This window comes from Myotis yumanensis, unplaced genomic scaffold (genome assembly GCF_028538775.1).
Source record: "Myotis yumanensis isolate MYYU_CA2020_CCGP unplaced genomic scaffold, mMyoYum1.0.hap1 SCAF_5, whole genome shotgun sequence".
Taxonomy (NCBI): Eukaryota; Metazoa; Chordata; class Mammalia; order Chiroptera; family Vespertilionidae; genus Myotis; species Myotis yumanensis.
In genome coordinates, this window is record NW_027223756.1 from 27880423 (window position 1) to 27904822 (window position 24400).

At 52.4% G+C, this 24400-nt stretch overlaps 1 protein-coding gene across 2 annotated transcripts; it reads left to right on the top strand.

The window, feature by feature from the left end:
- The first annotated feature begins 227 nt into the window (after positions 1–227).
- On the top strand, positions 228–22828 carry ARAP3 (ArfGAP with RhoGAP domain, ankyrin repeat and PH domain 3). Of its 2 annotated transcripts, XM_070414733.1 has the most exons (33): positions 228–290; positions 1815–2355; positions 2470–2531; positions 2635–2746; positions 5907–6110; positions 6238–6307; positions 6549–6669; positions 6759–6943; positions 7023–7129; positions 7374–7573; positions 7669–7754; positions 7895–8077; positions 8252–8387; positions 9176–9292; positions 9700–9847; positions 9955–10057; positions 12190–12409; positions 13098–13161; positions 13370–13533; positions 15389–15601; positions 15869–15974; positions 16863–17010; positions 17286–17354; positions 18091–18165; positions 18264–18378; positions 19839–19967; positions 20047–20180; positions 20379–20461; positions 20558–20593; positions 20698–20761; positions 20862–20999; positions 21197–21235; positions 21709–22827. In XM_070414733.1, the coding sequence occupies exons 2-33, from the start codon at positions 1832–1834 to the stop codon at positions 22183–22185; spliced, it is 4632 nt and encodes a 1543-aa protein (XP_070270834.1). In that variant the 5' UTR covers positions 228–290; positions 1815–1831; the 3' UTR covers positions 22186–22827. The 2 variants fall into 2 exon arrangements, with proteins under 2 accessions (XP_070270834.1, XP_070270835.1); XM_070414734.1 differs by lacking the exon at positions 15389–15601 and having other exon boundaries at positions 21709–22828.
- Positions 22829–24400: the final 1572 nt, after the last annotated feature.

A 24400-nucleotide genomic window follows, 5' to 3' on the forward strand; every position in this document is an offset into this window, starting at 1 on the left:
TCGCTGCCCCTTTGTCCTGGCCTCCAGCCCTGTGTCGGCCCCTTTCTCGGCCCCCAGGAGGGCAGAGTGGGCCAGTCCCGAGATAAGCGCCTCGGTTGGGTAAGGAGCCCAAAGCTTTAGAGGCCGGCGCTTGCACAAGGAGTGGCCGGGGCCCTGCGGGGGGAACGGCGGGCGGGGCGGGGCCGGGCCCCGTCGGGGGAGCGCGGAGGGAGGCGGGGCCGGCGCGGCGGGACCCTGAGCCTCGGACAGCCCGGCGGGCACCGGGCAGCGGACGGCGGCCGCGCAGTGAGGTGAGGACCCCCGCGCCCCCGGGCCCCTGCAGCCCAGACTCCTCCCCATCACCTCCTCGAGGGCCTTCGTGGGAATCCCAAGCCCCCACTGCGCTGGCGGCCGTCCCCCACCCCTCCGGGCCGCGACCCGCCCCTCCCTGCGGGCGCCCTCCTTGCCCCCTCCCTCCTTGCCCCCTCCCTAGCCGCAGCCCGCGCAGCCCCGAGCTGCCCGGCCCGCCCCCGGCACTCCTGCCCCGCGCACCTCCTGGTTCCCAGTCCCGTGCCCTCCGCCCGGCCTGAGTCACCGGGAAACTCGGCTCTGAGTCAGGGCCGGGGGCCCTAGCTTGGGGATGGGCCCAGCCACTGAGAGGCAGAGCAGCCAGAACTGATGCTGGGGCAGAGGGAGTCCTGGTCAGGACTCCGCATGAGAGAAACAGGGCGAGACAGAAACCTGGAGTCAGAGGTGGCCAGAGACACAGTTGCAACTAAATAGTTAAAACTAGAGAAGGAGGCAAGGAGAGGCTTAGAGAGCAAAACCAGGAGAGGGACGGGGATTTGGAGGTCGGGACGGGAGTGGGCTGGGTTAGAGACAGAGATAAAAGTCAGGGGAGACAGGATCAGAGGTAGGTCCATAGAATAGACCAGGGTCAAGGTGAGGCTGGAGGCCCGAGCCACGACACAGGCAGGGAAAAGGAAGGTGTGGAGAAAGCAGAGGTAAGGGGATGCCATTTCACACCGCTGTGCCGCCTGCAGGGTGAGTGCTGACTTGTGCGCATGCACTATGTGTGGAGAGTAAGAGCCTGGAGTACCCCTGGGCCCTCATCTCTCTGGCCCAGTTCTCCACCCCATCCCCAAACTGCCCAGGACCAGGATCCCACATGCTGGGACTCGTTAAGGCTCTCTTGGCAGCCTGACCAAGGCAGACAGGATGTGTGGGTGGCCAGGGCTGGAGGGACAGGAAGGAAGTCTGAGCTGAGACAATAGGTGGAAGGGGAGGAACTGGGAATGACCAGGATCAGGATGGCTGAGCTGTACCTCAGCTCTGGAAACCAGTGGCACTGGGATCTGCACTCCTCCTGTGCCACAGCTGCCTCTGTCCACCTGATGCCACAGCAGGATCAGGCCACATCAGCGCGCGCCCCCCCCCCCCCCCATTCCACTCCACTCCATCCCTGAGGGTTCTCGCATCTCGTCCTGTACTTACTTGGTTGGCTGTGCAGTCATGCAGGGCAGAGCTTTGACCTAGACCCGGGGTGGGCAGGAGCTTGGGTGCCAACACTAACACGTGCTTGCTATGAGCCTGAGGCAAGCCTCTCTCCCTCTCTGGGCCTCAGTTTCCTCATCTGCAAATGAAGGGATTCTCCTATAATAATAAGAAAGCCCCTTCTGATGTCCTGAGATAGCTCTGCCTCCAGATGGCAGGCCTCTGGTTCGTTTTCTTTGGAGGAAGACTGGAGTCTGGTATCCCCATCCAGGCCTCAGACTTTGAGAGAGGGAGGGGGGATCTCAGCCTGAGCCCTCCCTTCCCCCTGCCCCTCCCCCCAGCAATGGCCTGAGCCCCCATGGCTGCCCCTCAGGACCTGGACATCGCTGTGTGGCTGGCCACAGTGCACCTGGAGCAGTATGCAGACACGTTCCGGAGGCATGGAATGGCGACGGCAGGTGCAGCCCGGGGCCTGGGCCACGAGGAGCTGAAGCAGCTGGGCATCTGCGCCACAGGGCACCGGAAACGCATCTTGCGCCTGCTGCAGACAGGCGCTGCCGAGGGCTCCCAAGATCCCCAACTGGATAGAGCCATGGAGCCATCCTCCAGCCCAGCTCCCCAAGCTCAGCCCCCCAAACCTGTTCCTAAGCCCAGGACAGTATTTGGCGGGCTCAGTGGCCCCACTACCACCCAGAGGCCTGGGTTGAGCCCAGCCCTCTTGAGACCAGAAGTGCCCAGGAGCCCAGAGTCCAGCCCAAGGTCCCTTCCTCTCCCCACCACCTCCTCTGAGCAGCCTTCAGCCTTAAATACTGTGGAGATGATGCCCAATGCCATCTACTTCGGCCTGGACTTAAGAGCCGGGGCACAGACAGCTCAGGACACGTGAGTGGGGTTGCGTCCCTGGGGACTGATGCTGGGGAGGGGCAGAGAGGAGCAGGTATGAGGGCTTGTCCTTCCTTCTCTCTCCCTTAATGACCACTAGACCTTTCCCCTTAGGGCCCCAGACAGCTCCCAGACAGCTGCCCCCACCCCTGCCCTCAGGCCCACCACAGGCACAGGTAGGTGGGTTATCATGGGCAGGGGGAGAGGGACAGTGCCCTTCAGGACCACAGACACCGCCACCTGATCTCCTCTTTCTGCCTCCCCCTTCTCCCCTGTCAGTGCACATCATGGATCCGGGTTGCCTATACTATGGTGTCCAGCCTGTGGGGGTCCCAGGGGCACCCAACAGAAGAGAAGGCAGAGGTGTCTGTCAGGACAGGGCTGAACACAGGTGAGTAGTCAGTAGGGCAATGATGGCAGGAAGTGGGGAAGCTTGAGGAGCTGGTGCGGCAGCCATGGATCTAGTTATTCATGAGATGTGCATTGAATGTCCACTGTCCACAGCCAGTGGGTCTGTATCTGTATCTCCAACACAGATAGGCTCCAATGCAGGACGCATATAACAGACCTAGTCCCTGCTTCAGGCAGCTTGAGACTCAGTGGTGCAGACAGGAAATAAAACAAGTTGACAAATGGACATATCATTTAAAATAGGGAGCAGTGCATGCCCTGGCTGGTGTTGCTCAGTGGTTGGAGCATCATCCCATACACCTTCAGGACGAGTGTGAGAGGCCATGTGCCCAGGGGCACAGGCGCTGAGACCAGGCCAGCTGGGACAGAATGGGCTAAGGAGGGAGGAGTGGGAGGAGAAGGTGTCAGAGAGGTGAAAGGGGTCAGATGGGACAGGACCTTATAGGGACTTTCATGTTACTCTAAGTGAAATGGGAAGCCACTGGAAGGGTTTGACTTTCAGAATCCCTCTGGTTGCTGTGCTGGGAATGGTCTGTAGGGGGCAAAAGAGGAAATGCAGAGACCCCCTTAGGAGGTTACTGCAGTGACGTAGTGAGACATCTCAGACAGAGGCAGTGGACAGAAGTGGTTGAGTTTTGGTTATAATTTGAAGGCCAACTGTCCTAGTAAATTAGGGTGTGAAAGAAAAAAAAAGAGCTTTTAAGAATGACTCGAAGGGTTTCAGTCTGAGTCTGCACTGCCCAATGCCACTAACCACATGTGGCTACTGACCAAAAGTGGCCGGTCTGGAATGAGATGTTGTGATAGTAAAACAATGACCAAATTTCAAAGACTTAGTACCAAAAAAAAGCAATACTAGATGAAATAACAGACATAGGTAGAAATTATTGTAATAATTTTTATACCGATGGCATATTAAAGTGTTTTCGGCATTTGGGGTTTAATAAAATGTATTATTAAAATTAATTTCACCTCCCTTTTTTTTTTCAATCCTCACCCAAGGATATTTTTTCCATTGATTTCTACAGAGAGAGTGGAAGGGAGGGGGGAAGATTGGGAAAGAAACATTAACATGAGAGAGACACATTGATTGGTTGCCTCCTGCGCACCCCTACTGGGCTGGAGAACCTGCAACAGAGGTACATGCCCTTGACCAGGAATCGAACCCCAAGCCCTTGGATCGGCAGGCCAACCTCTAACCATTGAGCAACTGTCCAGGGCTCACCTGCTTACTTTTATTTATTTAATGTGACTACTAGAAAATTTAAAATTATGTACTTTGTGCTTTTATATTGACTTCTGTTAGACAGTGCTGTTCTGAGCAACTGAAAATTCCTGGAGTTGCTCTGGTCTGAGATGGGGAGGACTGGAGGTTAGGTTAGGAGTTCAGTGATGAATGTGTTAAATTTGAGGTGTATATTATACACCCAAGAGAAGATGACAAACAGGCCACTGGATATGGAAGTCTGAAGTTTGGGGGAGAGGTCTGAGCTAGAGATCTAAATCTGTGAGCTGTGAGCGTTTAGGTGCGTGTATGTAGCTGTGAATGAGTGTCTACAGAGCAGAGGACCGAACTCAGCATCCTGGCACACTTCAATGTTAAGAGGTTTGGGAGAAGAGGAAGAATCAGCAAAACTGAAAACAAATGGCTAGTGAAGGAGAATGAAAAGCTGGAGAATGTGATGCAGGAGCCAAGTGAAGGACATATGTGTAATGAGGAGGGAGAGAGCAGCTGTGTTAACTGCTGCTGAGAGTCTAGTGAGTGAGTTGAGGACTGAGAACTGACCTCTGGAGTTGGCAACGTGGGGTTTGATCAGAGTGGACTCAAGAAAGAATGGAAGGAGTTGGAAAGGTATAGAGAACATTCTTTAGGAGTTTTTCTGCAAAGAGCAGAGAGTTGGAGTGGTTGTTGATAGAGGAAGTGGGGTCAAAAAAGGTTTTTTTATGGGCAGGAATGTTACGTGTGTTGTAGGTGAATAGGAATGGTCTGGTAGAGAGGGAAAATTAGTGGATGTAGGGGGAGAAAAGGGAGAAAGTCTGGGGTAATGTCCTTGTGTAGGTGAGGGAAGTAGAATCAAGGACATAGAGGAGAGACTGGCTTTGGACAGGGTTGTTTATTATGGTAACAGGAGGAAAGCTGAGTGTGTGTGAAATTGGGTAGAGGAGGTGCTGGGAGTCTGGGAGTTCTTGTCTGATTGCTTCAGTTCCTCAGGAAAGTAGGAAACAAATTGGTCGAGGAATGGTTTTCAACCTTAGCGGTGTGATAACCTAGAGAATTTTGAAAACGACAGATGCCTGGGCCCCGATCTCGGGAGTTCAAATTTAAGTCTCTGGTTTGGGGCCCATATTCCGGTATTTTTAAGTTTTCCAAGCGATTTTGTGCTGCTGAGCTTAAGAACCACTAAAAGGTGACAGAAAATAAGAGGACTTTCTGGGAAGATGGTGTAAGCAAAGTCCTGAGGATGAGAAAAGGCAGCCCAACGAAGCACCTTCTGAGGAGAGGGAACAGCATGTGCAAAGGCTCTGAGAGAGGGAGGAGGAGGAGGCTGATCTGTAGTAAGCAAAGGCGAGGGTGATGCAAGGTGAGGTCAGGGGAGTAGCCATGGGTCTCAATGTCCAAGGTCTTCCAGCCCAGGGTAAGGAATTTGAATTTATCCTAAGTGCCAAGTGGGAAGTGATTACAGGGTTTCATGCAGGGGAGTGAAATGATCTCATTTGTATTTTTTAAAGAGCAATCTGGTGGTGCTGGGAAAATGGATGTGGGAGGGAGGGCCGGAGTGGAAACAGGTGACCCGTTAAGCAATTACATCACTCCGGTGAGAACTGATGGGCACTTGATTCAGGGAGACAAAGTCAAGAACTTTTTAGAGAAAGAGCCTATAACATTTATTGATTAGATATAAGCAACCATGACAGGGAGCCATCTACTAGCGGCAGAGGGAGAGGGACTGAAATTTTCCCAAGGAAAATTCAAGTGTGCTCACAGAAGAAGGTCCAGGCTGATTGGGTGCCCAGCCTCCCTGTTTCCCCGTTTGAAAAGCAGATCCAGTACCTGCCAGGCATTCTACTAGGTGCTATGGGTGGGGGTGTCCAGGGAACTGGGCCTAATGTGTGTCCCTCTCTGTCTTGGCCCCCACAAGGCTCAGCAGGCAGGATCTGGAAACACGGGAGGATGCCGGCTATGCCAGCCTTGAGCTGCCCGGGGATTCTGCCCTCTCGCTGCCCACCCTGAACACAGAGGAGACCAGTGATGACCTCATCTCACCCTATGCCAGCTTTTCCTCCACGGCAGACCGCCCCATGCCCCTACTCAGTGGCTGGCTAGACAAGCTCTCCCCTCAGGGGTGGGACTGCTGGGAAGGGAAGGGGAGGGAGGCTGGTGGTGGGGTGGGGGTCAGGTCCCAAGTGCTCCTAGGAGCCTCGAGGATGCAGCTTCCACCACTCACTGATCTTGGCCCCTCCCTTCTCTAGAAACTACGTCTTTCAGAGGCGCTTTGTGCAGTTCAATGGGAGGAGTCTGATGTACTTTGGCAATGACAAGGTGTGGTCCAGGGGATGCTGCATGGGGCCTGGGAGACGGGGAGGGAGAGGGGGCGCTGAGGGAGGCTCAGGATCGGAAGGCAGTCACTGCATGACTGATGTCAGCATCTAAAGAAGCCAGGTTAGCAGCTGCACTCCACTGCTGTGGAACGAGTGCTGGTCTCATTAAAAGTTGGTGTGGCCCCTGGTGTCAGCACACATGACTGAGTTCCTGCCTGTGTGTCATTGGGCTATCTCTCCAGGACCCCTTCCCCAAGGGTGTGATCCCCCTGTCCGCCATTGAGATGACCCGCAGCAGCAAAGACAACAAATTCCAGGTCATCACCAGCCAGAGGGTATTTGTGTTCCGCACGGAGAGCGAGGGTGAGGGCCAGGGCCCCCTGGGTCAGGGCAGGGGTGGGGAGGCCATGGGAGCACCGGGCCCACTGGCCTGCTTCCCTGTCCCCCACCAGCTCAGCGGGACACTTGGTGCTCCACGCTGCAATCCTGCCTGAAAGAGCAGCGTCTCCTGGGCCACCCCCGGCCCCCCCAGCTGCCCCGACCCCTCCGCACAGGCATGCTGGAGCTGCGTGGACACAAGGCCAAGGTGTTTGCAGCCTTGAGCCCTGGAGAGTTGGCGCTGTACAAGAGTGAGCAGGTGAGAAGGGCTGGCCTGGGCCGAGGGGCCTGGCTTATCCCATAGGGAGCCTCACTGAACCTCCCCCTGACCCCGCCAGGCCTTCTCCCTGGGCATCGGGATCTGCTTCATTGAACTGCAAGGGTGCAGTGTCCGGGAGACCAAGAGTCGCAGCTTCGACCTGCTCACGCCCCATCGCTGCTTCAGGTGGGGCCCAGACTGGCAGGAGGCAAGGCTGGGGGAGAGACTTTTGAGGGAGGCACAGGGCTGAAGAGGTCGGAGGCCACCTCAGTGGGATGTCAGTGGGTGTGCCCTGATGGGAGTCCAGAGAGCAGGGTCAAGGCTGTTAGGAGGATCTGGGCTGACCTGTGTGGTTCCTGTAGGAATGGCCAGTGGGCTGGGGCATGTGGGGAGGGTGTCCATGCCCACAGACTGGCTGTCCACCCCTCAGCTTCACAGCCGAGTCTGGGGGCGCTCGGCAGAGCTGGGCGGCCGCTCTACAGGAAGCAGTAACCGAGACCCTGTCTGACTACGAGGTGGCTGAGAAGATCTGGTCCAATCGGGCAAACCTGCACTGTGCGGACTGTGGGGCCTCCCGCCCAGACTGGGCTGCTGTCAACCTGGGAGTTGTGATCTGCAAGCAGTGTGCGGGTGAGGCCCGGAGCCTTTAGCTGAAATGGGAAGAGGCGGGGGCGGGGCGGGAGGGCTCAGGGTGCCCATGCCACATGCTCCTCACACTCTAACAGGTCAGCACCGGGCTCTGGGTTCCGGGATCTCCAAGGTGCAGAGTTTGAAGCTGGACACAAGTGTCTGGAGTAATGAGATAGTGCAGGTGAGGAGTCTGAAGAGGGAGAAAATGGGGAAGGAAGGAGAACATTTTAAAAAGGCTTGGACCCACCCTGGGGACAGGATTGGAATGTCTAGGGACCCTTGAATTCCCATCACTTGCCTCTGCCCCTTGTCATCCTGCAGCTGTTCATTGTCTTGGGAAATGATCGTGCCAACCGCTTCTGGGCAGGGGCCCTACCCCCAGGTGAGAGGATAAATCCAGATACAACCCCAGGCCCACGGGGAGAGTTCATCTCCCGGAAGTACCGGCTGGGTCTCTACCGGAAGCCCCACCCTCAGCATCCAGATCACAGCCAGCTTCTCCAGGTAGGAGGGATGGGTTGGGGCTGATGGGGAGGGGGAAAGCAGTCTCTGAGTTGAAAAGCCTAGACTGGGGGGGTGGGGGAGGGGGAGAATGGGGCTGCTTTTGGTGACCAGTAGACTGTCCCCAGGGCTCTCAGATTGGGTCTTGGGGCTGACAGAATCCCTGCCCTCCTGCAGGCACTGTGTGCAGCGGTGGCAGGACCCAACCTGCTGAAGAACATGACCCAGCTTCTCTGTGTCGAGGCCTCTGAGGGTGAGGAGCCCTGGTCTCCCTCAGCCTTTGATGGCAGTTTCCCTGGTCTCCTGCCCCCAGGTAATCCCCCCAACAATTCTCAGCCCCAACCTGTGCCTAGGTTCTTCTAAGGTGCTGCAATCACCCACCCTTCCCCCGCAATGGCCTAGCTAGAATCCTCCCGGGTCTGTTTCTGATGTCATGAAAGGACCTGATGCTAGCCACTGCCTAGGGCAGGGGTCCTCAAACTTTTTAAACAGGGGGCCAGTTCACTGTCCCTCAGACCGTTGGAGGGCCGGACTATAGTTTAAAAAAAACTATGAACAAATTCCTGTGCACACTGCACATATCTTATTTTGAAGTAAAAAAACAAAACGGGAACAAATACAGTATTTGTATTTGCATGTGGCCCGCGGGCCGTAGTTTGAGGACCCCTGGCCTAGGGTGTGGCTCTGGATGTTTGAAGTGATAGTGCTGTCTACTCCTGACAGGGTTAACCCATAGGCCAGGTCTCATCTCCCCGGGGTCAGTCTGCTCATAGAAATGGCCAGCTACAGCTGCTGGACTCCAGTGGGCAGGCCAGAGGGGCTGAGACCCTTACAGATGATCCGTGCTCTGAGGCCTCCACCAGGACTTACTGACTACCTGGTAGACTGTTTAGTGAGGAGAAGAGTGGGCTGGATTAGAGGGCTCATCCCACCCTCTTTTCTAATTTGAGTAGTGAGTGGTCCAGCCCAACTGGGCTCTACTGAGCCATGCTGCCAGTGGAGTTCGGTTCCACTCTCTTCCTCAACTCAATCCCTTCCCTGAGGGGCTCAGACCATCCCATTGTACTGGTCTGACCTGACCACTACTCCTTCCCCTTACAGACCCCTCCCTTGACGTGTACAACGAGGTGGTGGTGCCTGCCACTTACAGCAGCTTCCTGTACTGTGGTCCCATCAGCAACAAAGCTGGACCCCCACCCCCTCGCAGGGGCCGGGATGGTAAGCGGGGAGCCAAGGGCTTGGAGGAGGAGAAACCAGGATGGGAGACAGGGGGAAGAGGGCTGGGATGGGAAAGTGGGGTCATGCCCAGGACTGCACTGGGTGCAGGGGGTAAGAGAGGAACTATGCCTGGTGGCAGCATTGTGCTTTGAAGTCAGACAGTCAGGGTCAAATCTCAGCTCTGCTACTTCCTACCCATGAGATGGGCCAGCTACGCAAACTCTGAGCCTCAGTTTCCCCATCTATAAACTAGGAGCGAATATAATACCCATCTCATAGGGTTGTTGTGAAGATTACGTGAGATCATACATGACCAGAAGGCTTCGCATAGAATAAAGGTCTAGTAAAGGAATTCTGACAGTGGAGACAGGGGTCTTCTGCCTGCTGACCATCAGCTTTCCCCTTAGCTCCTTCCCGACTGTGGTGCGTGCTGGGAGCGGCTCTGGAAATGTTTGTGTCAGAAAGCAGCCCTGAACCCCTCAGCCTCATCCAGCCCCAGGATGTTGTATGTTTGGGTGTGAGCCCTCCACCTACTGACTCAGGTGACCTTGACAGGTAACAGCCCGCCATACTCACTGAGTTCCCCTGTTCCCTTCCTGATCCCAAGCCTGAAGCCACCTCCTTGGACCCCATTCTCTTCCCTGACCTCACCTTCTTTCCAGGTTCCCCTTTTCCTTTGAGCTCATCCTCACCGGGGGGAGGATCCAGCATTTTGGCACCGATGGAGCTGACAGTCTGGAGGCCTGGGTCAACGCCGTGGGCAAGGTGAGACAGCGGAGACCCCTCCCTGACAGCTCATGGTTTTCCTGGCTGCACTTTCCCCCATCCTATCCTCTCTGTTCCTGTAGCCACTCCTACCTCTTCCTTTAACCCTGAAGGTGACTGAGCATGTATTCTGTGCCAGGGCCTGGGGTACGCACTGCCCACTCAATATCTCATTTAATTTTCACAACAACCCTCAGAGGTAAGGATTATTAATATTTCACACTTAAAGAAACTGAGTCTCAGAGGTTATAAAGTCACGTGGTCAAGGTCACAGAACTAGAAGGCAGCAGAGCATCAGGCCTCTGTCCCCAAAGCTCATGGCCCAAACCTCCCTGTGCTGGGTCTCTTCCCACAGAGAAGCTGCCCTTGCCTCCCACTTCTTCCTCCCACCCTCCAGGTCCTGAGGCTGCCTTCACCTGGCTCAGCTTCCTCCATTGCCAGGCAAACCCATCTCTCTCCATCCTGCACCCTCCCCCTGGAATTAAAAGTTCAGATTCCGGAGTCACATCCTGGGAATTGAGTCCTCTGCCTCTCAGCCCTGTGAGCTTTTCCATAAGGGTAGAGTGGGTACAAAAGGCCCACCCTGTAAGGCTAAGAATGAGAAACACGTGAGGCTCATTCTCTGTCGTGTTACTATTTCACCGTCTGTGGGTGCTGAAATAGTAATGGTGATAATGAAGACAGTCATTCCCTCCCTTACGCAGCTTTTCCCTCAGCCCTGTTCCACCCTAAGTTTAGCATCAATTCAGAAAGTCCCGTGCCCTATCATTCCTCAATCCCTTGCTGCCTTCCTCTGCCATACTCTTCTTTTTTAAAAAAAACAATTTTTTTTATTGATTTTAGAGAGGAAGAGAGAGGGATAGAGTGTTTGAAACATCAATGATGAGAGAGAATCAAAAATCGCTGCCTCCTATTAAGCCTGCAACCCGGGCATATGCTCTGATCAGGAATTGAACCGTGACCTCCTGGTCCATAGGTTGACACTCAACTACCGAGCCATGCAGGCCGGGCTGCCATACTCTTCTAATCTGCTGCCCTGTGGGTGGCCAGTGACTTCCCATTGTCAAGGTCCAAGAGCTTCCTCCTGGCCACCCCAGGTCATATCTGCAGCATCTGACACTTCTCTGACCCCATTCTCTTGTTCCCCTGTAACTCCTCACACCAAGACATTGTTCTCTGTGTCCTTTAAGGGTGCTGTCATGGCCCTACCAGCTGAGTCCAACTCTCCTCTTATTATCACGTACACTTTCCACAAATCTAGCCCACCCTTTAGGCAGTGGTGCTGCCCAACGTGTGGGCTGCAGACTGTCACTGCACTGGCCTGTGGACTCTTTGTTATGGCCTGTGACAGTACAAGTACAGAACTTGAGAGTTAGCTTTCATAACCATTTGACAGGGTGACTTTATGTGTGGAATTTCATTATAAAATTGGTGGCTTATATGTTGTATGTACTTCTTTTTTCATTTAATTTTTCTAGTAATCATTTTTATTGTTTTTTATTAAAGTATTTGTTAGTGACAGTTTAGAAATATTTTTTTGGTAAATTTTCTCTATTGTTGAGAGTATTACAGATGTCCCCCATTACTCTCCTCCACCGGGCTCCGCCCCACCCCAGGCCTTTACACTCTATTGTCTGTGTTCATGGGTTATGCATATATGGGAAATTAAAAGAAAAGAAAAAACTTCCTGTTCCTTCATCACGGGTAGTTTGAAAAGCACTACTTTCAGGTCCACCTCAAATAGTTCTTTGTCCACGAAGCCTCTCCCGGCCCCTTTGTGTGATGGGACCTTCCAAGGCATCAAGACTCTTTCCTTACAGCGTTTCGGCTCCCCATTCTTTCTCACCCCTACATCCCAAGTAAGGGCATAAGGCTGTCACACAGGGGTCTTCTCTGTGTTGATTGGAGCAAATTAAATTGAACTGAATTTCTTTCCTGTCTTTCTCCATCCATCTCTGTCTTCTCCTTGGGCCTTTCCTTCACTCCCTCCCCATCCCTTTTCATTACCCTCTTTCTTTTGCTTTCTCTTCACGTCCTTCTCTGTCTTTCCCTGGCCCTCTCACTCTCTCTCCCCCACCTCTTGTCTCTTCCCCCATCTTCCTCTCCCCCCATGTCCTCCTCCTGCTTCACAGTGGTTCTCCCCGCTGAGCTGTCACCAGCTGTTGGGCCCCGGGCTGGTGCGGCTGGGCCGCCTGTGGCTGCGGTCCCCCTCCTACACAGCCCTGGCTCCTGGCCTCTGGCTGTCAGGGTTTGGACTTCTTCGTGGTGACCACCTCTTCCTGTGTCCAGCACCGGGCCCTGGCCCTGCAGTCCCTGAGGACATGGTGCATCTTCGGCGGCTACAGGAGATCAGTGAGCAGGGCTGGGGACGGGGATGAAGGGTGGCCATGGAGGGGGCAAGGAGTGGACCTTCCCTGTGGGAAATAGCAGAACACAATGGATTCAGACACAAGCTCTGGAGTCAAACTGCCCAGATTTAGACCCCTCACACTCTATCAATTCCTAGCTGTGTAATCTTGGACAAGTTACTTAACCTCTCTATGCCTTAGTTTCCTGATCTTTGCAACAGGCACAATAACAGGGTTGTAGTGAGTTTCAAATAAGGCGATGATGTAAAACACTTATCACAGAGCCTGGGAGGAGGCGTCTCTCAAGTGTTCAGTAAATGGTATATGTTATAAATGTTATTGTTATTATCATTATTTGGAGTCACTTGCTGGTTGGGGACTGGGAGAGGGGACTGGGTGCTCTCACTTTCTCCTGAAAGAGGAACAGTGTCAGATAATGTTTTAGGGCTTTGGAGATAAGAGAACTGAGTTCAAGCTTAGCTTTGCCATTTTATAGCAAGTAACCAGAGGCAGTTACTTAACCTCTCTGAGCTTTATGTGTCACCCGTAAAATGGGGATAATAATGTGTAACTCATAGGATTTAATGCAACATCGTTTATAAGGCTCCTAGCCTGCACCTCCGTGCCTTAAATGTTTCATAAATATTAAGTCATGATGATGATGATGATAACCTCCATGATTCTCCTCCCAGGTGTAGTCTCGGCAGCTGACACCCCAGACAAGAAGGAGCATTTGGTCCTGGTGGAGACAGGAAGGTAAGTGTTGCCCTACCCTTTGTAGAGAGTTCAGCCCACACCCTTGGACCACGGCCCACTTCCTGAAAGTCCCTTCTCTAGTTCAGAGGCCCTATCTGGGTTGGGGGTTGCTGCCCCTTCTGGTGACTCTAGGAAATCTGGTCCTTGTGATTCTGGGCCTCAGCGGATCCTCTGGAGATGGCTCTGACCCAGGCCTCTTGGGTCTCAGGACCCTGTATCTGCAGGGAGAGGGCCGGCTGGACTTCTCAGCATGGAATGTGGCCATTGGAGGAGCAGCCGGTGGGGGCGGCACAGGGCTGCAGGAGCAGCAGATGAGCCGAGGTGACATCCCCATCATCGTGGATGCCTGCATCAGTTTTGTCACTCAGCATGGTGAGTGGGTACTGGTCAATACTGAGCCAGTGGGGGATGGGGAACAAGGGCACAGCCAGGGAGTAGTGATCTGCCTACAAGCTTGGCCTCCAGAGCCTGCAGCCTGACAGCCTCTGCTCAGTGACCCTTGGCAAGCTGCTTTGCCTTTCTGAGCCTCTGTTCTCAGTACTAACCATCCTTATTTTCCAGAATTGTTGTGACAGTAAGATAACACCTATAGAGCATTTAGTGCAGGACCTAGCAGGTAGTAAGTGTTCCACGGTAACTGTCTGTGGGGCGTGGACATGGAGAGAGAGTGGCACTGAAATGTGACTAGAGATGTAGAACCGTGGAGAACAAAGGGGGCAGCTACGGGGCCAGAGCCAAGCTGTTCAGCCAAATCCTTGAAGGTCTGAACACAATTATTCTGTGTGGGAGGTTTTCCAGGCATAAAAGTTCAGCTATGCAAGTGGTTCCCAGAATTCTTTGTGAGCTTTTGGCCTCTGCTTTATTCTCCAGCCTAAGTAAGGACCCAGTAGAATCTATCTTCCGGGTGAATCCCCATTAGAAGAATGAACTCTTGAGAAGGAAAATCCGCAGAAAACTAAGAAGGGCAGTAAAGGGGGGGGAAGCACATCCATAAACCTACAAATAGTTGTGCTTACAACCAGGACAGTGACTAGTCAGCGGCTAATGACATTCTCTATGCGTTGGCAGTAGCCCCATGCAGTGACTTCCCCCACTCACGGACCCCTGTCCTCTTCTCAGCCTCCCTTATGTTCAAGGGAGGAATTAAGTCAGAGGCCCATGAAAAAGCCTGGGGAAAGAGAGTGGGTGTCCATGCCCCCCCCTCCACAGTGCCTGCACCGCCATTCTTCATTCAACAGATATTTGTTGAGCTTCTCCCACATGCCATGACAATGAACAGGGAAGGTCCTGTGAAGCTCAGAGACTAGCAGGCGAGATGGGTAATGGCTAAGAAAACAAATACAATCAGTTCTCATTATTCGAGGTAGTTATATTCTACAGAGTGACTGCTAACACTGAGTTAATGCACACTGAATCGTTGCCCCAGGGGAAAGACAGGGTTAGGTTTCTGAGAACTTCTGGTCACATTTCCATCGACCAGTCAACACATGACCTTATTTTATGTGTGTTCCTGTTTAAAGACACTTGATTTCATATGTTTTGTCGATTTGTTAACATTGAACTCATGGCCAACAAGCACTACACCCTCTTCCTGAAGGAAGTTTACCCAACACATGTATTTTCTCCAGAAGGCACATCATAGCCTTCTTGCACTTAGGGACACTAGACAGCACATTAGCGCTACAATTGGGGGCCATTTTAAACAGGATCTCACACACACACACACACACACACACAAGAATGCAAAAAACATGGCTCTAAATATGCCATGAAAAGACACTTGTTTACTGTATGACACCTTAGCTGGGAATGTGTCCAACAGGCAGCTCAAATTTTTCTCTGCTCTGCGCATGTTCCCAAACGACTAAAGAAGTACCATCAGTATTGATTTGGGGGTTACAAATAACTTTTAGCAAGTAGATGAATTTGCAAATGCAGAATCTTCAAATGACTAAGGCCTGTAATGTGATTTTAGAGAGTGCTGTTTAAAAATAAAAGTGATGAGGAGCTAGAGAGATGGGGGCTGCTATGTGTGATGCATGGTTGGTTAAGGACTTTCAGAGATGAGGACTGAGTAGGGCCCTGGAAAGCAAGACCATGGAGGCAGATTTCTTTCTCTATGACCCCACCAATAGCCACAAGCCATGTAGGAGATCATGGATGGGATGCTCGGTGGGTGGTGGTGGGTCTTTGGGCATTTGTGAGCAGAGATGCTGGCTGTTCTCAGGGCTCCGGCTGGAGGGCGTATACCGGAAAGGGGGAGCTCGTGCCCGCAGCCTGCGGCTCCTGGCTGACTTCCGGCGGGATGCCCGGTCAGTGAAACTCCGACCAGGGGAGCACTTTGTGGAGGATGTCACCGACACACTCAAACGCTTCTTTCGAGAGCTCGATGACCCCGTGACCTCTGCACGGTTGTTGCCTCGATGGAGGGAGGCTGCTGGTACTTTCGAGATCCCTAAGAATTCCTCACAGGCAACCAAGGGGCAACCAGGAAGTACACCTACCCCACCAGAATCCCTGAGGCTCCCTTATGGGATTGAGCAGCCCCCCTGCCTAATCACTCCCCCCACTGGAGGATCACCCAGGGACTCAGCTCAGGGCAAGGTGGGAAGGGGGCAGAAACACATCAATCCTGGGTTTGTTTCTCTAAAAATCCCTCAACTCTCCCTTCCCTGATCCTCTCCAACCCTCCCCTATTCCATCCCAGAGCTGCCCCAGAAGAATCAGCGCCTGGAGAAGTACAAAGAAGTGATTGGCTGCCTTCCGAGGGTCAACCGCCGCACACTAGCCACCCTCATCGGGCATCTCTATCGGTCAGTATGGCAGACCCCCTACAACCCCCTCACTGACCCTTTGTCACTTCTGCCCAAGCCCCTCGTTTACATTCCTTCATCCATCCCACAAACAGTTGTTAAGCGAAGGTATTATAGCATAAAATTTCAGTGTGAACTCTGGAGTCAGACAGACCTAAGCCTCGGTTTCCTCATTGGTAAAAGAAAGCGATGTAATAAATAGTATCCACCTCATTGGTGATTTGAGATTTAAGTAACATAATCCTTGTAAAATTCTTAACTACAGCACCTGGCATGTGTGTAGTAAGTATTTGGAAATAGTAAGCAGTCAACATTATTTGGATTTATTATTCTATGCCAAGCAAAGGAATATATGTAGGAGACAAAAAGAAGATGCAGATCTATCTTTGCCTGTCTACTGGGGTGACAGGTCTTTAAATGATTCTAGGGTGAACCCCAGCTATACTGTACTAATTACATTATATCACAGGGACTGGCCAATTATGACCTATGGGCCAAATCCAGTCCACTGCCTATTTTGTAAAACAAGTTTTGTAAAGTCATGCCCATTCATTTATATATTTTCAATGGTTCCCTTCACACAACAACAGCAGAGTTGAGGAGTTGTGATAGACTGTATGGTGTATAAGCCTGAAATATTTATTATCTGTTCCTTTACATAAAAAGTTTGCTGACCCCTACTATATTTAAAATCACCTATTCCTTGTCTGTCTCTCCCCTACACTAGGAGCTCCTTGAGGCCAGTAATATATCTTACTCTTGCATCCCAATGTTTAACCCACGGCCTGCACACAGTAGGAACTCATTAAGTGTTTGCTGAATGAATAGATGTGTTGATAAACGGGTGAGCACAAACTGCATTCCTTGTGACCCTCACGCCCTCTGCAGGGTGCAGAAGTGTGCGGCTCTGAACCAGATGTGCACGCGGAACCTGGCCCTGCTCTTTGCACCCAGCGTGTTCCAGACGGATGGGCGTGGGGAACACGAGGTGCGGGTACTGCAGGAACTCATCGACGGCTATGTCTCTGTCTTTGATGTAAGCTCCCTCAACCCCTGACCCACAGTCCCTCTTCCTGAACTCTGGATCCTCTCACCCCAACAAGCCCCCAGCCCTCCGAAGGCCCTCAGCATCAGAACCATCTCCCAGAGCCCTGGGCCCCTTTCACCCATAACCTTGCTCCTAACATCCTTGCCCGATTGGTTCTTAGCTCTTACACAGGTTCTCTGGTCGTTCACATCTCTCCCTGCTCCCCTCCTTTCCCAGTACATCCCCCACCCCCATCACACACACTCCCTCTGGCTCTTCCACAGATCGACTCTGACCAGGTAGCTCAGATTGACTTGGAGGTCAGTCTTATCACCACCTGGAAGGATGTGCAGGTAACTTGTCCTGGCCTTGACTCCTGAGTGGGCCAGGAAGGGACATCAAGATAGGAAGCTGACCTTCTGCTTCTGGACACAGGAGCAATCCAAGGAGGGAGATGTTTTGGGGAGAGGGGTTGGTTTAAGATTTGCTTCATTTATTACTCCGTGAGGAGTCGCCATTACAGTGGTTCTCAACCTTCTGGCCCTTTAAATACAGTTCCTCATGTTGTGACCCAACCATAAAATGATTTTCGTTGCTACTTCATAACTGTAATGTTGCTACTGTTATGAATCGTCATGTAAAGATCTGATATGCAGGATGGTCTTAGGCGACCCCTGTGAAAGGGTCATTCGACCGCCAAAGGGGTCACGACCCACAGGTTGAGAACCGCTGCTCCATTATGAATAGTGGCAGAAGCCCTTCAGTTCCACGTGTAAGAGATCCAAGGAAGAATAGCTAAGTATTATTCTCACAGAAGTGAGAATAATAATAATAAACACCATAGTAAATAGATGAGGACTTATTCTATTCCAGGCATGTTAGCATCACACAACTCCATGAAGTAGGTAGTCCCATTTTTCAAATAAAGAAGATGTGGTCCTGCCACACCTCACCTGAGCCATTTGGGGGTGAAGGTTGGGAAGAGACTTTGGGGAGGGGGGGAATGTTTATGAGACAACATGAGGAGACCTCTGGCCTTCATTCTTTACATCCTTTGTGTCCTCCTGACTTCTTTTCCCCTCCCCTCAGCTATCCCAGGCTGGAGACCTCATCATGGAGGTTTACATAGAACAACAGCTCCCAGACAACTGTGTCACCCTTAAGGTCAGTCCTGAGGGAACAGGAGGGGAGATGACAGGATGATGTGGGAGACAGGCAATGGCCTGACCAGCAAGGGTCCTCTGCCTTTTCCCTGACCCCAGGTGTCCCCAACACTGACTGCTGAGGAGCTGACTAACCAGGTACTGGAGATGCGGGGGACAGCAGCTGGGACTGACTTGTGGGTGACATTTGAGATTCTCGAGCATGGGGAGCTGGGTGAGTAGGACCATGTGGGTGCATGGGGGTGGGGGTGGGGGTCAAACACCAACGAATTCTATGTTCCAAATACAGTAGATACTTCTCATGTACATGAGGGGACAATCTACACAGTTGGCCACTCCCTCTTTCTCAATATTCTCTCCTCTTGATTTTCATGGACCCCACAAACTCTTGGTTTCCCTTCCACCTTGAAGGAGGCTTTTCTTCCTCCTTTGCCCAGATTCCAAATGTTGGAGCAACCCAGGGCTCAATCCTGGACCCTTTTCCTTTCTCTATCGACATTTCTCCTTGGATGAGCTCATTCATCCCCATGGCTTAAATGACATTAATAAGCTGCCCCTCCAATTTTTATCTTCGTACCAGACCCCTCTTCTGAGCTCCAGACTCACATGTCCAACTGTTTACTTGGCACCTCCCCTTATACATCTCATAAGCCTCTCAAATTTCAAATGTCTAAGACCAAACTCAATTCCCAGCCCCCTCCCCTAACAAAAGGTCTAGGCCATTTCCTAGTTTTCCCTAACTCAGTCAGTGGCACCACCATTCACTCAGTTATCAAGGCCAGACACTTGGGAGTCCTCTGGGACTCCTCCCTTTTCTTCATCTTCATACTCAACCCAACCAACTAGTTCAGTAGATTCTATTTGAATCTATTACGCCATCTCCACCATTGTCACCACCCTGATCAAAGTCACCATTATGTCTCTACCCCCAACATTAACCACTAAAATATACAGTCCCAGAAAGGAAATAGCTGGCCAGTATTCCATTCTTGCCTCCTGACTATCCATTTTCTGCATAGCAGTCAAATGGGCATTTCAAGCATAAGTCCATCGGATCATACTATTCCCACGGTTAAAACCTTCCAATGGGTTACCATTGAACTTAAAATTCCATTGGACTTAAAATTCAAGTTCCTTATTGTGGTCCACAAGACCTCAGACCTCATCTCACATAATTCATCCTCTCATCTACTCTCTTTGCCCCAGCCACATTTTCTGTTTAGCTCCTCAAATACATCTTTCCTGACTCAGGGCTTTTGTTATTGCATTTTTGTCATGTCTGAAATCTTCCCCCTGATCTTAGCATGACTTCTTTCTAATCCTTCAGGCCTCTGAGTTTCTTCTACAAATGCACCCCCAGAAAGGCCTTGCCTAATCACGGTATCTCAGTAGCTGCCCCGTTACTCTCTCTTTCAGCTTATTGTCTCTTTCAAATAATTATTTGCCTTTAATTGTTTTGTTTACTTACCTATTTACTAGCTGTGTGTTTGTGAAGGCAGGCCATGTGTTTCATGCTCACCACTGCATCCCCAAGGCCAGCACTGTGCCTGGCATAGAGTCAGCGCTAACACAAATGTCTGTGGCTGGATGGTGGAATGGATGAATGAATGAGTTGGGGGCTCCAGGCTGCGGATGGATATTCTGGTTGATACCCACTCCCACCTTGCCCCTTAGAACGGCCACTGCACCCCAAGGAAAGGGTCCTGGAGCAGGCCTTACAATGGTGCCAGCTCCCAGAGCCCTGCTCGGCCTCCTTGCTCTTGAGGAAAGTCTCCCTGGCCCAGGCCAGCTGCCTCTTCACAGGTGAGCCTCCTTCCTCAGCCCAGAACCTCTAGGCTTCTCCCCTAGGACCTCCCACCTAGTACTGCCTATTTGTACCCAGGTGTCCGGCGGGAGAGCCCAAGGGTGGGGCTCTTGCGGTGTCGAGAGGAACCACCCCGCTTGCTGGGAAACCGCTTCCAGGAGAGGTTCTTTCTGGTTCGTGGTCGCTGCCTACTGCTGCTCAAGGAGAAGAAGGTGGGGCCCTGGGGCTATCGGGGAGGGACACTGGGTGGCTGTTTGTGAGGAGCCATGACTGCACTGACCCTATTACACCACAGCCCATAATCTCATCAATCTCACTGCTTCCCCAATGCTTCCATGACTTCTCAACCTCATGAACCGTGATCCTTCTCTCTCACCTATCAACCTTATTGACTCCGTCCATGTCCTCAGAGCTCTAAACCAGAACGGGAGTGGTCTTTGGAAGGTGCCAAGGTCTACCTGGGGATCCGGAAGAAGCTAAAGCCTCCAACACCGTGAGTCTTCTTCCCCAGTTTTCTTTCTAGGGCCTCCCTGCCACCACCACACTGGTCTTTCTGGTCACCCCACCACTGTTCTCCTTTGCTTTTCAGGTGGGGCTTCACATTGATACTGGAGAAGATGCACCTGTGAGTACCTCCCAGCCTGGCTTCTCCTCTGGCCCAGCCCTGTCCTCCATCCCTATAGCTGTGACCTCTTTCCTTCCCCTAAATTCCCCTCTTATTACCCTCAGCTACCTGTCCTGCACTGATGAGGATGAGATGTGGGACTGGACCACCAGCATCCTCAAAGCCCAGGTGAGGGGAAGGAGAAAGTGGAGGGCCAGGTCTGTGGTCCTAGCTCTACCCCTCAGTACCTCCCATGCCCACTTGTGCCAACCTCTCCCCCTCCCTCCAGCACGATGACCAGCAGCCAGTGGTCTTACGACGCCGTTCCTCCTCAGACCTGGCCCGTCAGAAGTTTGGCACCATGCCTTTGCTACCCATCCGTGGGGATGACAGCGGGGCTACCCTTCTCTCTGCCAATCAGACTCTGGTGAGGTCCCAGCCCCACTCAAGCCCTTCTTGATCCCTGCCTGTGCCCTATCCACACTGCAGAAGGGAGTGGTGCACCTGCCAGCCTGGGGCCCCCCCTTTGCCTTCTCTGTGCCCCTACTCCCCACCTCCTGTTGCCAGGCCTCACTGTGTCTCCGTGTCTTTCTCTCCTCGAATCCCCACCCCACCTGTGCCCAGCGGCGACTTCACAATCGGAGGACCCTGTCCATGTTCTTTGTGAGTACTGTGCCTGCTCCAGTGGTACCTGTCAGCGCTGTGTTCCTCTGTGCTGCCTGAGCCGGTGTGCTCCCTGTATTTGTCTCCGCAGACCACATGTGTTTGTGTTTGTGTGTGTGTGTGTAAGAGAGAAAAAGAGTAAGTGAGAGAGTGCTGGGCCAGGAAAAGTAAAGAAAATGAGGGATGGTGAGGAAAGGGGGGAGTGGTTCAGGACCTGAGAAACAGAAAGAAAGGTGAATGCATTTCAGAGTTAGACAGACCAGGGTTCAAGCCCCAGCTCTACCATTTGGCAGCTTAAGCCCCCTGTACCTCAGTTCACTCACCTTCAGTGTAACCCATCATACAGAGTTATTTTGATACCATATCTGCAAAGTATTCTGCAGCATCTAGCTGAGAGCAAGAGCTCAATAAATGATAATGATGAATAACCCAGTAACTCTAACTCTACCTCCTGCCAACCCATTCCCATCCAGCCGATGAAGTCATCTCAGGGGTCTGTAGAGGAGCAAGAGGAACTGGAGGAGCCTGTGTATGAGGAGCCAGTGTATGAAGAAGTGGGGGCCTTCCCGGAGCTGACCAAGGACACCTCCACCTCCTTCTTCACCATGAGGGAGCAGACAGCCAAGTCAGAGACCCCCCTCACCAGCCGGAGATCCTCTGATCAACCCCTTCTCTCCAAGGCAGGCCAGGAGGAGAGGCCACCGGAGCCCCCTCCAGGTCCCCCTTCAAAGAACAGCCCCCAGGCACAATCGTCCTTGGAGGAGCAACTGCTCCAGGAGCTCAGCAGCCTCATCCTGAGGAAGGGGGAAACCACCATAGGGCTGGGCAGCCCCTCCCAGCCCTCCAGTCCCCAGCCCCTGAGCCCCAACAATCATCCGACACAGACTCCTGGCTTCCCCTCCCCACCTCCCTGCACTTCCAGTCTACCCTCCAGCCAGCCCCTCACATGACCAGCAGTCCGAGGGAGTACCTAACCAAAAGACCAAGCTCTCACCTTGGCAGGCACTGTTGGGAGCTTCCTCTGCCCTGGCTGGAAAGACTCTAGGCTCCAGTATGGTGCTGTGGAAGCAGCACAGGAACTGAGGGCTCCAGAGGCTGTGTCCTGCCCGGAGAGGGGCAGGTCATGGCTTCCCTCTGGGCCTCTGCTCACTTGTCTGTACCATGAAGCAACTGAAAGAAGTAGAGCAGGGAACGTCAAACTGTTTCTCAGAGCTGCGGGCCCCACATAATTTTCCTCAACAAGGGCAACTCCTGCTTTATCTATTTGATATGTTGGGGTTCTGTGAGAGATTTGGGGTTTGAAAAGAATGGTCTTAATGCATTAAATTAAAAAAAAAAAAGATCTGGAAGCCAGAGATCTGAATGCTCCTCCAAGTCTGTCCTACTCCAACTTGATGTGCTTGTGGAGGGAGCCTTTATGCTGGGTGGATGGGGAAGGCCTATGTGAAGAGTAGAAACTTAAGGGTAAGAGGGAAGACATGTGGAGAGCTGGGAGGAGGAGCACTCCAGAAGGAGAGGGAAAGCAGGAGGCATGAAGGCTTTTGGACTGCCAGTGGGAAGGGGCTTGGCTTGCTGGGGAACAGCATGAAAGCTGGAGCACCCTGAGTGGGGAGTGGGAGAAGAGTATAGGCTGAAGAGGGGAAGAAGCGCAGGGGCCCAACCACACACCATCTTATAGACCAGGGGTCCTCAAACTACGGCCCGCGGGCCACATGCAAATACAAATATTGTATTTGTTCCCGTTTTGTTTTTTTACTTCAAAATAAGATATGTGCAGTGTGCATAGGAATTTGTCCATAGTTGTTTTTTTAAAACTATAGTCCGGCCCTCCAACTGTCTGAGGGACAGTGAACTGGCCCCCTGTTTAAAAAGTTTGAGGACCCCTGTTGTAGACTATGCCAGGGCATTTGGATTTTATTCTGAAGCCACTGAGGAGTTTTAAGGAAGAGAGTGATGAGATCTTATTTCCTTTTTTTTTTTTTTTTAAATCAATTACTCTGGCTGTTTATGAGCAGTGGATTGTAGGGGGGGTGTGGCGTAGAGACTGGAAGCAAGGAGACCGGATATTCAACTAGGAGACTGATAATGAGGGTTGGACTAGGCTGGTGGTTTTGGAAATTGAGGGAAGTGGATCAATAGGGAGATGTTTTTAAGAAACAACCTATAGGACTTGAAGATGGATGTGGGGGCAGAAGAAAGGCACACTGACCCTGGGTTTCTGACTTTCCCAACTGGATGGAGAGTAATACCATTTACTACGTTACCTGAGGTAGCCGACTGGGGAAGAATCAGGTTGAAGGAGCAGTTTTAAAAGTTTGAGGTACTGCCTGGCCTGTGTGGCTGAGTTGGTTGGAGCATCCCCCGTGCATCAAAAGGTTTCAGGTCAAAGCAGGCTCGATCCCCAGCAGTCGAATCTATGATTCTCTCTCATCATTGATGTTTCTATCTCGTCACTTCCATTCCTCTCTGAAATCAATACAAATATATTAATTTTTTTTTTTAAAAAAAAGAAAGGGTGTGTGGAGCCTCAGAAAGCTGTGTGGGGGCTGAAGGGCAGACCCTAAAGGTGACTGGGGCATTCTGGCCCGCAAGGCCCCACGCTCACCTCTCAGCTCACACCCACTCGCTGGTGTCGTTTAGTTTCCCCTGGTCTTGGATGCACCTGCCTTTTCTTCTGGGACTGGTTCCTTTCTGGCTCCAGGCATCTTTCTTACCTCAGCGCACTCTGGCTTTTCCAGTTCAGTGGGAAGTGAGAAAAGGTCTGGGACCAGCCCTGTTTCCTTCGTCTGACAAACTGCACCCAGGCATCCAGTGACTCAGTTTCCCTGGTCGCCATTCTTCACCCTTTGAGCCTGGGACTGGCGATCTGCATATGTAAATGATTAATTAGAAATAATTACGGGCTGAGTCAGCGGCTCCACTAGAAATAGAACCCAGGCGTCTTGACTCAGAAACCTGGGGTTCCCCCTACCGCCCAGCGGACGCGGCGTCCACTCAGCGGCCCGGACCCTTTTGGGGTATTGGAAGCTGTAACAGAGGTTTATTCCTCCGCGGCCCCCTAGCGTCTCGCCGCCCTACGCGCAGCTGGACCAGACGTGGGCGGGGTGAGGGCGGGGCCTGGCCGGGCCCGGGGCGGGGCTTTGGGGTGGGCGGGGCTTCCTGGAG

Coding starts and splice junctions, on each gene's coding strand:
- ARAP3 (XM_070414733.1), top strand. CDS start 1,832: ATGGCTGCCCCTCAGGACCTGGACATCGCTGTGTGGCTGGCCACAGTG. Junction 2,356..2,469: donor GCACAGACAGCTCAGGACAC/GTGAGTGGGGTT, acceptor CTTTCCCCTTAG/GGCCCCAGACAGCTCCCAGA. Junction 13,534..15,388: donor CAGTTTTGTCACTCAGCATG/GTGAGTGGGTAC, acceptor GGCTGTTCTCAG/GGCTCCGGCTGGAGGGCGTA.